Raw genomic sequence first — 13,279 nt, 5'->3', positions numbered from 1 at the left:
TTAAAATTCCTCATCCAATAATAACAGGAAATGTATAATAATAAAAGCAACGTCACAAATAAGACTCAAAGCCACCGAGGTTTTATGAGGTATTTTCCACGACCCAGGGCTGCTTCCTTAGACTGTCCAAGGATGTCTACTGAGCTGCTAAATTCGTGCAGTGGGAACAAATGTCTGTTCTCTTTGCCAAGAAAATACCATAGATGAATATTAAAAACAGCCCTGTTAGCCAAAATTCACATCTGCATGCACTTAGAAGGGTAGCTTTTCTTTCTTCCAATAATAATTTGTAATGCATTGTGAAAAACTTTAAAAATGGCATACAGAACTCTCCACCTGGCCAGTTAACTAGCGTTTTGGCCATAAACGCACTGATAAAGCCTGTACTGTTACTGACATGGGTTAGTGTGCTTCTGGACACACACACATATATGTGTGTCTCTACTAGGAACGTTTTTGGACATATAGCTCAGTGCTTGCTCTGTCTCCATATATATATTCAGAAAATAAAATGCAAAACATACCCTAATGTAATTAATCAATTAAAAAAATATATTTTTAAGGGTATTGTAATTTAAGATGGGCTTCCCAGGTGGCGCTAGTGGTAAAGAACCCGCCTGCCAATGTAGGGTTCCATCCATGGTTCTGGAAGATCCCCTGGAGGAGGGGATGGCAACCCGCTCCAGTATTCTTGCCTGGACAATCTCCATGGAAACAGGAGCCTGATGGGCTACAGTCCATGGGGTCGCAGAGAGTCAGACACAACTGAAATGACTTAGCATGCACAGCACACATGCACATAATTTAAGACACAACAGTTAGATTTTTCTACACAATTATGGGAATACCAATACTTAAAACAACTTCTCAACTATCAAACTGATATTGTTTTCAAAAAAGGACATTGATTCACTGAAAATGACATTATAAACACTGATATTTTTCCACCAAATTTTCAAGTGTAGGAGAAATATATTTTGCATCTGATTTCAATATAGTTGTTTTTGCAAAAATTATGTAATATTTAAGTAGTAGAGGCTTTCAATCTAATGCAATATTTAGAATATGTGCATAAACTACTAATTTTAAATCACTTTAATGTTTAAAAAGAATGATTAATAAGATCAAGAATAACCTGTATCTTAAAAGAGGCAATTCAATATATCTATTACATGCCTGTAATTTATGGATATCACTGTTATTTAAAAACCACATATGGGTCTGAGGACACAATAAAGTAAACTGGGAAATTAAAAATGCTCTGGATTCCAGATGCATTTTCCATGATTGATGTGACATCATCTGACTCTAAATATGTTAGGTTTGTTTTGAGAAGTCATTTTTAAAAATTCATCAGTCTAGTAATAAAATATGCTTCTGTGAGAAATAAAGTATGTTAACATAGGTTGCTTCACTGAATTAAAATTAATCCTCCATAAAGAAAACTGTTAAACAATACTTATCTGATCACATAGAAATTCCAAAAAAGTAACTACAGCAAATAAGTGAGTTCAAAAAGGTCACAGGATACACAATCACTGTTGAAAAACTCTACTGTACTTCTCGATAGTGGTAATGAAAAAATGAGAATACTGAAAACATGAAATGATTAGGTATAAATCTAATAAAATTAAAGCAACGTCTGTATGCTGAGAACCGTAAATGCGGATGGAAGACAGTCAGTCAGTCAGTCAGTTCAGTCGCTCAGTCGTGTCCAACTCTTTGTGACCCCATGAATTGCAGCACACCAGGCCTCCCTGTCCATCACCAACTCCCGAAGTTCACTCAAACTTGTGTCCATCGAGTTGGTGATGCCATCCAACCACCTCATCCTCTGTCGTCCCCTTCTCCTCCTGCCCCCAATCACTCCCAGCATCAGGGTCTTTTCCAATGAGTCAACTCTTCGCATGAGGTGGCCAAAGTATTGGAGTTTCAGCTTTAGCATCAGTCCTTCCAAAGAACACCCAGGACTGATCTCCTTTAGAATGGACTGGCTGGATCTCCTTGCAGTCCAAGGGACTTTCAAGAGTCTTCTCCAAAACCACAGCTCAAAAGCATCAATTCTTCGGCGCTCAGCTTTCTTCACAGTTCAACTCTCACATCCATACATGACCACAGGAAAAACCATAGCCTTGACTAGACGGACCTTTGTTGGCAAAGTAATGTCTCTGCTTTTGAATATGCTATCTAGGTTGGTCATAACTTTCCTTCCCAGGAGTAAGCGTCTTTTAATTTCATGGCTGCAGTCACCATCTGCAGTGATTTTGGAGCCCAAAAAAATAAAGTCTGACACTGTTTCCAGTGTTTCTCCATCTATTTCCCACGAAATGATGGGACCAGATGCATGATTTTACTTTTCTGCAGGTTGAGCTTTAAGCCAACTTTTTCATTCTCCTCCTTCACTTTCATCAAGAGGCTTTTGAGTTCCTCTTCACTTTCTGCCATAAGGGTGGTGTCATCTGCATATCTGAGGTGATTGAGATTTCTCCCAGCAATCTTGATTCCAGCTTGTGCTTCTTCCAGTCCAGCGTTTCTCATGATGTACTCTGCATAGAAGTTAAATAAGCAGGGTGACAATATACAGCCTTGATGTACTCCTTTTCCTATTTGGAACCAGTCTGTTGTTCCATGTCCAGTTCTAACTGTTGTTTCCTGACCTGCATATAGGTTTCTCAAGAGGCAGGTCAGGTGTTCTGGTATTCCCATCTCTTTCAGAATTTTCCACAGTTTCTTGTGATCCACACAGTCAAAGGCTTTGTCATAGTCAATGAAGCAGAAATAGATGTTTTTCTGGAACTCTTGCTTTTTTGATGATTCAGCAGATGTTGGCAATTTGATCTCTGGTTCCTCTGCCTTTTCTAAAACCAGCTTGACCATCTGGAAGTTCATGGTTCATGTATTGCTGAAGCCTGGCTTGGAGAATTTTGAGCATGACTTTACTAGCGTGTGAGATGAGTGCAATTGTGTGGTAGTTTGAGCATTCTTTGGCATTGCCTTTCTTTGGTATTGGAATGCAAACTGACCTTTTTCAGTCCTGTGGCCACTGCTGAGTTTTCCAAATTTGCTAGCATATTGAGTGCAGCACGTTCAAGGCATCATCTCTCAGGATTTGAAATAGCTCAACTGGGATTCCATCACCTCCACTAGCTTTGTTTGTAGTGATGTTTTCTAAGGCCCACTTGACTTCACATTCCAGGATGTCTGGCTCTAGGTGAGTGATCACACCATTGTGATTATCTGGGTCACGAAGATCTTTTTCGTACAGTTCTTCTGTGTATTCTTGTCACCTCTTCTTAATATCTTCTGCTTCTGTTAGGTCCATACCATTTCTGTCCTTTATCGAGCCCATCTTTGCATGAAATGTTCCCTTGGTACCTCTAATTTTCTTGAGGAGATCTCTAGTCTTTCCCATCCTGTTGTTTTCCTCTATTTCTTTGCACTGATCACTGAGGAAGGCTTTCTTATCTCTCCTTGCTATTCTTTGGAACTCTGCATTCAAATGGGTATATCTTTCCTTTTCTTCTTTGCTTTTCGCTTCTCTTCTTTTCACAGCTATTTGTAAGGCTCCCTCAGACAGCCATTTTGCTTTTTTGCATTTCTTTTTCTTGACAATAAAGAAAACGAAATAAATGACAGTACAGTCTGAGTTCATGGACTGGGATACTCAATATCATTAAGATTTCACTTTTTTCCAAACTGAGAAATAGACTTAATACAATTGAAAAGTCCCAGGATTCTGTGCAGAATTCGTTTCACTGACTCTAAGAGCAAAAGAACTACCGTGAGCAAAACTATTCTGAAAAAGAACAAAGTTGGACAACCCATACTGCTTGTCTCCAAGACTGACTATAAAAGCTACAATAATTAAGACAGTGTGGCATTGGTGAAGGAAAGATATACATGCCAAAAGAACAAAATTTGAGAGTCTAGTATTATGGCACACATGGACGGCCAACTGATTTTCAACAAAGCTGCAAAGCTGATTCACAGAGAAAAAAATCATCTTTTCAACAAACAGTGCTGGTATAATGGAATCAATCTACATCTTGCACCAGTCGCATGGACCACAGAAACAAATATAAAACTTGTAAAAGAAAACAGGAGAAAATCCCTGTGACATTATGATAGGCAAAAATTTCTTAGAAATGACACCAAAAGCCTGACCTTAAAAGAAAAAACTGATAAACTGGATTACATAAATATTAGGAACTTCTGCTCTGAAAAATACTGTTAAAAGAATAAGAGAAGCCACTGACTGTGAAAGTGTTTTCAAATCATAAATCTTATGAAGAATTTGTATCTGAAATACATTAAGAACACTCAAAATTCAATGGTAAGACAAATGACTGAATATGAAATTAGAAAAACACTTCAATAAACACTATAGCAAGGATAGAGGAGCCTGGCGTGCTGCAGTCCACAGGGTCCCAAAGGCTGGGACGTGGCTGACCAACTGAACACCACCTTAAAATACTGGGGTGACAGGGCTGAGGCGGCCAGTGCCCGACACACCCAGTGCTGAGATCTGTCTCTCAGGACGACTCCTGCCCTGGGTCTCCATCTTACCTTCTTCTCTTTGAGGCCAGATGGTCGAGGGTCCCTCAGGGGCCGCAGACTCCCAGCCTGCTCTGTCTTAGGGGAGCCGCCACACTCTCCCCTCAGCCCCATCAGACGCCGGGCCTGACTTTCCCTGAGACCCAAGGAGTCTAAAGTCAGAGAAGCCCTCATGTCCTTCGCCTCATGAAGACCCAGGAGTGGCCGAGAGTGGGGAGCAGGCTCAGGAGAGGCACAGCTCCAGCTCTGCTCTGATGCTCCTGGGGCACAGCCTGCCACCCTGGTGGGCAGGCGGCAGCTGAGGTCACAGTCCGGCTGTTACTAGCGTCACGCAAGGCTGAGGACCACGCACCCTGTCCTGTGACTCTGTCTCCCAGGGGCAGAACAGTCAGGAGGCTGAAGACGCCCCCGGGCTTAGGGGCAGGACAACAACAACCCGCTGGGGACTTCTGCACATCACTGCTCAGCCTAGAGTGGTGATAATGAAGAGCATTCTGGAAGAACTGAAGAATGTTAACTTAAAAATCACATATAAGCCATCTGGCAAAGAAATGAATGAGCATATTCCCTTTTCCCCTAAATGTAAGCTTATGTATGGCTTACTTCTCCTTCATCTCAGGAGCATGCGTGCTAAGTTGCTTCAGTCATGTCCAACTCTGTGCAACCCCACGGACTGTAGCCCGCCAGGCTCCTCTGTCCATAGGATTCTCCAGGCAAGAATACTAGAGCGGGTTACCATTTCTTCCTCTAGGGGATCTTCCCGACCTGAGGATCTTCCTGACCCAGGGATCAAGCCCATGTCTCCTGCATTAGCAGGCGGATTCTTTACCACTGAGCCACTGGGGAAGTCCACTCAGGCCTTTTTAAAATTCTGTGGTTTAGGGTCTGTGTCTCCTGCTGGAGTGTGAGCTCTGAGAAGGCAGGAATCTCTGGCTGTTCGTTCACTGCTATAGCAAGCTTCCAGGATCACTACACACAGAGTACGTGTCCAACGCTAAAGCATTACAAGCGTGCCATTGCCTGCGGATCGCCCGGAGCACCCATGCTTCTCTTCTGAAACAGCAGCCCTCTGCGTGCATGCTCACAAGCCCCTGCTCCCCTGCAGCAGCCCAGGACTAGGATTTGCCCAGTGTGGTTTGATGGGAGTGAGAGGCAGCTGCCGTCGCACTTCCTGGGAAGCACATCGGTTGTCCTCGTCCTCCTTGCCCCTTCTTGCTGCTTGAGCACTGGTGATGCAGGAACCACTCAAGGCAGAGGGAGGCTCCACATTGGAGACGACAGAGCTGTGCCACCAGCCAGCCTGGCCCTCCATGACCTTTTGGGATGGAACCACTGGCTCCCACCCTGAACCAGACTGTGATGAGAGAGGAAAATAAACTCCCAATTTTACTAGTCCACGGTTTGAGGATTCTTTTTTACGGAAGCTTGGGCTCACTGTAAAGAATATGGAGAAGACTTCATACAATTTTTCACTTTTGATTAATCAATATAGTGAATTACACTAATAGCATTCCTAATATGAAGCCGTTTTTGCATTCTTGGAATCGTCTCATGTGCTCACGGTACGCTGTTGTTGTTCAGTAGCTAAGTCATGTCCAACTCTATGCGACCCCATGAACTGCAGCAAGCAAGGCTTTCCTGTCCTTCACTATCTCCTGGAGTCTGCTCAAACTCATGTCCATTGAGTTGGTGATGCCATCCAACCATCTCATCCTCTGTCATCCCCTTCTCCTCCTGCCTTCAATATTTCCCAGCATCAGGGTCTTTTCCAAAGAGTTGGCTCTTCACATCAGGTGGCCAAAGAACTGGAGCTTTATCTTCAGCATCAGTCCTTCCAATGAGCATGTAGGGTTTATTTCCTTTAGGATGGACTGGTTGGATCTCCTTGCTGTCCAAAGGAGTCTCAAAAGTTTTCTCTAGCATCACAATTTAAAAGTGTCAACTCTTTGGCACTCAGCCTTCTTTATGGTCCAACTCTCACATCTGTACATGACTACTGAAAAAACCATCACTCTGACTATATGGACCTTTGCTGGCAAAGTAATGTCTTTGCTTTTTAATACTCTATTACACGATGTTTTAAATGCAATACTAACCTCTATTGCCTAGTATTTCATTGGATCTTTTCACAATATTCATGAGTGAGATTAATTTGTCCTTAGAGGGGTATCATTTTCAGGTTTTAGTACTGATATTATGGTAACCAGAAAAGATTACTAGATCAAAAGGCATAGATATTTTTAAACTTACTAACATAGGCTACTGAAGGCTTTCAGGAAGGTTGTAGCAATTTATACTCAGTAACAGCACTTTAGAATATTTATTCACGGCACGCTCAGTATTTTGTACCCTTATTTTAAAAGAATACTTGGTACTATTTATAGTACTAGTAACATGCTTAATTGATATATGAAAAGTAGCTTCTTGTCTCAGTATTTCCTTGATTACTTGTGAAGACGAAGAGGTTTATTTAAGCCAATTATACTTTTCCTGGTCATGTACAGTTACTATTATTTTTTACTGTATCTTGTAAGGTACTCAATTAAATTTATTGATCACTTGAAATTATATTTAATCCTCATGATACTGAATCAGGAAGCCCTGCCTCACCCAGAATAACTGCTTTCCTTTCGTGATGAACGATGGCCAGAACGAGACTTGGCTCTCGGCCCAGCGCCGTGCGCTGTCCTTGCCGACTGCTCCGCGAGCTCAGCCCGCGCAGCCGCCGCCCGACGCCGCCCGCTCGCCGCCCGACGCCGCCCGCTCGCCGCCCGACGCCGCCCGCTCGCCGCGCCGACGCCGCCCGCTCGCCGCGCCGTCCCCGCACAGGGGCGAGCGCGCCCAGAAGCCTTTGCGCGCGGAGACGGCGCCCGCGCCCCAGTCTGAATGTCACTCTCTGAGGATGCTAATACACTCTTCTCCTCTCGGCAACTTCTCAAGTCAATAACTACCTTTTGCTGCACTGATCTAAGAGATTTTTCCTTCATCCTAGGTGAAAAAATTTTCCCTCAAGAACATCCCAAAGGATAACGCCAGCAACGTCCGGTGAACGGCGGTGCTCCCATCGCTCCTGGTACAGTCAGCACGTCGGGAAGCTGGGCCACAGAATGAAAAGGGGGACTTGGAAATTTTAAACGTTTCCTTTTAAAACAAACTGATTTATTTGTAATTCTAGATGTTATTTTCAAATAACCCCTAACATAAAAGACACTGTCTTTTAATTTTCTCCTGGTAAGACAGCTGTCCAGCTTAGGCACCCCAGACTGTGACCTGCTCTCCAGACTTGCTAGAAAGCAGGAGTGCTCTGCCTGGGGCAGCAGGGCGGAGGGAGGAGGTGCAGAAGGTCCTCGGGAGACCGGGCACGCTGCCCTCCTCCGCCCACATGCCAGACTCTGCAGTCCCACTCATGTGGGGGTGGTGAGACCTTGACCATGTTAAGTATTCAAGCTCGAATGATGACAGACATGCTGCTATTTCTGCTTAATAAGCAAACACCCCAGAAACGATTCCAGTGTTTACTTCGTGGAATCACTGTGAAACAGGTGCATCACATGAGAATCAGAAGCAGGAGAGAGCTGGACACTGGTGTAAAACTGAGCCTCGGAGGGACATACAGCTCCTCTCATCACATGTGTATAAGACACAGCCCCTATTACGACCCAAAGAGGGCTTACAATTGAGGCAACTGAAGATACCTTAAAATTCTGAATGTTAATAAGTAGAGTACATCATGCAAAATGCAGGAATGGATGAAGCACAAACTGGAATCAAGATTACCAGGAGAAATATCAATAACCTCAGATATGCAGATGACACCACCCTTATGGCAGAAAGTGAAGAGGAACTAAAGAGCCTCTTGATGATGGTTAAAGAGGAGAGTGAAAAAGCTGGCTTAAAACTCAACATTCAGAAAACGAAGATCATGGCATCCGGTCCCATCACCTCATGGCAAATAGATGGGGAAAAAATGGAAACAGTGACAGACACTATTTGCTTGGTCTCCAAAATCACTGCAGATGGTGACTGCAGCCATGAAATTAAAAGATGCTTGCTCTTTGGAAGAAAATCTACGAAAACCTAGACAGCATATTAAAAAGCAGGAATATTACTTTGCCAACGTATAGTCAAAGCTATGCTTTTTCCAGTAGTCAAGTACGGATGTGAGAATTGGACCATAAAGATGGCTGAGTGCCAAACAATTGATGTTTTGAACTGTACTGTTGGAGAAGACTCTTGAGAGTCCTTTGGACTGCAAGGAGGTCAAACCAGTCAATCCTAAAGGAATACTAAAGACCTGAATACTCATTGGAAGGACTGATGCTGAAGCTGAAGCTCGATACTTTGGCCACCTGATGTGAAGAACTGACTCATTGGAAAAGACCCTGATGCTGGGAAAGATTGAGGGCCAGAAGAGAAGGGGACTACTGAGGATGAGATGGTTGGATGGCATCACTGACTCAGTGGAAATGGGTTTGAGTAAGCTCTGGGAATTGGTGATGGACAGGGAGGCTGGCTGCTACAGTTCATGGGGTCTCAAAGAGTGGGACACAACTGAGCGACTGAATTGAACTAACAGTTTTCCAAGTTTCCATCTGCTCAGATTTTTTCTTTTGTATTAGATTAACTTCCTGTTACATTCAGAGGCATCGCTAGAGCCCAGCGCCCGAGCTGTAGGGCACATGCCCGGGAAATGCCCACCGGGAACCCCCCGAACGCCCGAGCTCCGAGAGGGTCAAGCTGGGCGCTGTGTGTAGACCAGTTTTTGCAAATCTGAACTGTTTGAGAATAACATTTAATTTAACATTTTAAGGACACAAACTTCACTTTCTTTGCAAAGGAAAAACTTGGGGAAAAGATCAAAGTAAAAAGAACAGAATTGAGATCAGAAATCCACTTTAAGCCAAAATGACAATGTCTTCATAAGTTAATATTAATCCTTTAATTATAAATCTCAAAGGTTTAAGTAGTTTCTGTGACCTTAGCTTTGGATAATTACACCATATGGAGCTTTTCTTAAATTTGAAAAAGATGCTGAGTTGTTGCTCCAGGCCTTTTGGTGACTTCTGCCTGGCAGAATTCCAGTACAGTCCTTCAGATGCCATTAAAATTATAGACCAGGAGCCCAAGCCTGTAAGTACCATGTCAATTTCACAAGAGCTTTTTAAATTCAGTACAGTGTGCAAAATGTGTGATGTGTTCATATATTTTAAGATATCAAATTGTGAAGCTTAAAGCCACTGCTTATACCGGAGATTTCACAAAGGAACTGACAGAGTATACTAAATACAAATAAAACTTTTGTGTTTCATAAAATCAAAGGACAAAATTAAAAGGCAAATACCAAAAATACTTGCCACCAAGAATTTTATCATCCTAAATACGAAGTTTATATAAGGTGATGAGAACAATGCCAGGACATCAACAGAGGAGAAAGAGCCGAAGGACATGAACACACAATTCTCAGGAAATTAAATGTGACTAAAAGATCTGCTGTAAACATCCAGTCTCACTCTTAAATATGAAATCAGAAACAATAAATGTTTCTCACTAACACCCTGCCCCCAAATTAGAGTATTAATACTAAGGACTGGCTATATGAAACAGATATTCTGTGGGGAAAAATATAAATTAATACAGCATTGTTGAAAAGCAATTTGACCCTGTAATTCTACTGGGATCTTAAACTAAGGGGAAAAATGGAAATGTTGACAAAATTTTTAGTATGAAGATGTTAATTTTTGCATCAATTTAGATAACTTTTAAAGCAAAATGTTTAAAAAAAAAAAATAGAAGAATTTCAGCCTGGGCGGCCCGCCTGCCCTGATGCTCTACCGAGGGGAGAGGACAGCAGGGTGAGAGGACGGGGAGCCTTCCCGGGGCAGAGACCTGCGGGCAGCGAGGGAGGCAGCCCCCAGGCCTGGCCGCTGTCCCCTTGGCTGGACGGAAGTCGGCTCACAGCCGAATCCCGGCCGCAAGCATCAGGGTCCACAGTCCCAGCAGGCGGCTCCTCCTCCGCTCGTGTGTCTCCAGTCGTTTTCAGCCCAAACCCTGACTCCTGCACTCTGTGGACCTCTCCTTCCTGCGGCACCCCGTCCCCGAGCGCCCCCGCCTTGCCCACGGTCCCCTGAGGCCGCGTTCAGTCCACACCGCCGCCTGCAGTGCTCTGCCCACGGTCACAGCCATTCTCAGTTCCAAATCCTGGACCTTCCTCCACGCTCGGCCTTCCAGATTTTGTCACATCCTTGATAAGCGTCCTTTCCAAACCGCCTCTGCCGCTATTTCCAGGAAAATACATTTTTCTCCTCTTCCTCTGCACAACCCCTGTCTCCTCCCCAACTTCACGAGTCCAGCATGGCTGGTGGTTTGGGGGTATGCTCCCCAGCCCCCGCGCTGCAGCCTTCGCTCGGTCCGGCCCTTCTGAGGGTCGTCTACAAACGCTCCTCCAATCCACATCGCTACTGGGCCCGAACAGAGCTCATCCTCTCCCGGACCAGAGGCCCCGACAGGGCCACTCGTGAATGCAGAGGGCGGGACTCGCACGGAACGGCTGCCCGCTGGGCCGACTCTGAGACGCGCCTCCTCTGGTGGGGTCGCCACCTTCAGGCACCTCGAGGCGCCCTGGGGGCCCCTCCTGGACTGAACCCTCCGCTGCGCTGGTTCTGCCAACGGACAGAAGAGCCTCCTAACAGTCCCCTGGGTCCTGACACTTCACGGCGAAGGAGCCCTGAGCGACCCCGGGGTTTAAGCCTGGGGCTAAGACCAGTGCCCTGTGAGCTAAGCGGGCCTGCTGGTCAGGCTCGGCCGGAACCGCGCCGCCCCGTTGGCCGCCCAGCCACATACACGTCCATCATGGTGCGGCTCAGCGCCTGCTCGCCCCAGCCCCGCGTCGTGAAGTCCAGGTGAATCTCACCTGTCCCAGTGTGCCCCGGACGCCCTTACTCGAGCGTGCCTCCCCCGCCCACCGTGCCCTGCTCACAGCCCCTGCGTGTCCCGCAGCCGTCCTTGCCCACGGGCTCCTCAGGGACAGGGGCCTCTCGTTCTCGCCTTTCTGCGTGGCTCCCAAGTGCTGGGATAATGCCTCTGACACAGAAGATATTCCAGAAATATTGGCCAAATAAGTTACTGGCGGTGTCCAATACTATTATCTATAACCTGTAAATTAGCAACACATATAAACCTATAGTTGAAAACTTTCCGCTCTTATTGAAAAGAACCCTTTAAAACGTGGACACCTGATTCAAGAGAACGGAGGCCTCAGATGCCTGTTTTAAGTCTGGCTTCACTATCTGGACTTTAACCCTCGGGGCACAAGGTGTCCAGGCCAACAAAGCCTGTGTCCTTAAGAGACACTCTGCCTGGTGGGCAGCGATGAGCGGCAGGGGAGGGAACTTTCCTGGGGCAGGGAGCGGGGTGGGGTGGCGGCTCTGTCCGCATCGTCCCCCTCGCTGTGGCCAGAGGCTGAGATGGCCCCGCAGCAGACGCCCTGGCCCGGACACTGTGCACTCTGCCTCAAAGCTCTGACTGTGCTGTTCTGACGGGATGGCCACCCGCGACCCCACTGGGTGCACGAAGGCCCCGCGGCCGGCTGTGTCCCTGAGGCTCGGACGCTCCCCTGCCTCTCAGCAGAGGGGACTGAGGCTGTGTGTCCGTCAGCTCCAGCGCGCCGCCATGCAGCCGCCCCGGACGACCCGCTCAGCGCGCGCCTCTGCCCCTCGCCGCCCAGACACGTCTGAGCCGGAAGCAAACCCTGAGCCCCGCTGCGGACACCCGGGCCCCAAGGGGCCGGGGCCGGTCACCGCCCTCCGTGCCCCTGGCCACCCCAGCACGGTCACCTCCCGCCCGCATGCCTGCAGTGGTTGAACTGGTCTCCCTGCGTCCAGCTCTGCCCTCAGCGGAAGTGAACCCCCGGCCTCCGCTGCTCACAGGGGACAAAGCCCAGCCCTTTCCAGGGCCTCCACTCAACGCCAGAGCCCACATACTCCTGCCCAGTGTGATGCTCGACGCGTCTTTAGTCACTCGGCAGAGGGTGTTCCATCTGTCCCTCCCCGGGAGACAGGGGTGTTAGGGAAGCCTGAGACGTGCAGACCGTGCACCTGAAAGGCTTATAAACTGGGGGCCGGCTCCAGGCCACGGCCCCTGAGAGGTGAGCCGGGAAGGCAAGGCGGCGGCCTGGGCCTCGTGCGCGCCGGCCCGCTTCCCACCGCCCAGCCGCCTACCTTCTCCAGCGTCAGCTCCGTCTCGGCGGCGTGGGTCTTCTTCAGCTCGAGCCTCATCTTCTCCGACTCGGCCTTCAGCTTGCTCACCGCAGCCTCGTGGTCCCGCGCGGCCCTCTGCTTCTCCTCCTCCCGGAGCAGCCCCAGCTCCACCAGCTGCTGCTTCCGCTGCGAGTTCACGCTGACCAGCTCCTCTCTCAGCTTGTGCACCTGCGCCTCCATGTCGGCAATGACCTTGTTAGGGAAACGGGCAGAGGATGTGACGGGAGTGCGTGGAAGGACATGCGCTGCGAGGCTAAGACAGACGCGCCCCGCCGCCCCCCTCCGCCGCCCTCCTGCTCTGGCCCTGCCAGCCCCTTCGGGCTCAGACATAGACGCCACCGGAAATGTTTTACCCCGGACAACGCGTTTAGTTTTGTTTCAAATACCTTTGCAAATGGAATATTACTTGGTTTTTCTGCAACTTGCTTCTTCAAGTATTTGGCATTATGTTTCTGAGATTCCTCAGTACT

At 47.2% G+C, this 13,279-nt stretch overlaps 1 protein-coding gene across 7 annotated transcripts in view; it reads right to left on the bottom strand.

Annotated features, from left to right (window-relative positions):
* CEP112 (centrosomal protein 112) overlaps positions 1-13,279 on the bottom strand; it is a 324,857-nt gene that overhangs the window by 92,977 nt on the left and 218,601 nt on the right. For all 7 annotated transcript variants that reach the window (XM_055574950.1, XM_055574952.1, XM_055574955.1 and 4 more), the window contains one exon: positions 12,771-13,001. In XM_055574950.1, coding sequence (XP_055430925.1) covers positions 12,771-13,001 — 231 coding nt within the window. The remainder of the gene's footprint in view (positions 1-12,770; positions 13,002-13,279) is intronic.

This window comes from Bubalus kerabau, chromosome 4, assembly GCF_029407905.1.
Source record: "Bubalus kerabau isolate K-KA32 ecotype Philippines breed swamp buffalo chromosome 4, PCC_UOA_SB_1v2, whole genome shotgun sequence".
In the NCBI taxonomy this organism is placed as follows: domain Eukaryota; kingdom Metazoa; phylum Chordata; class Mammalia; order Artiodactyla; family Bovidae; genus Bubalus; species Bubalus kerabau.
Note: the sequence above shows the minus strand (reverse complement) of the source record. Positions and strands in the feature narration are given on the sequence as shown.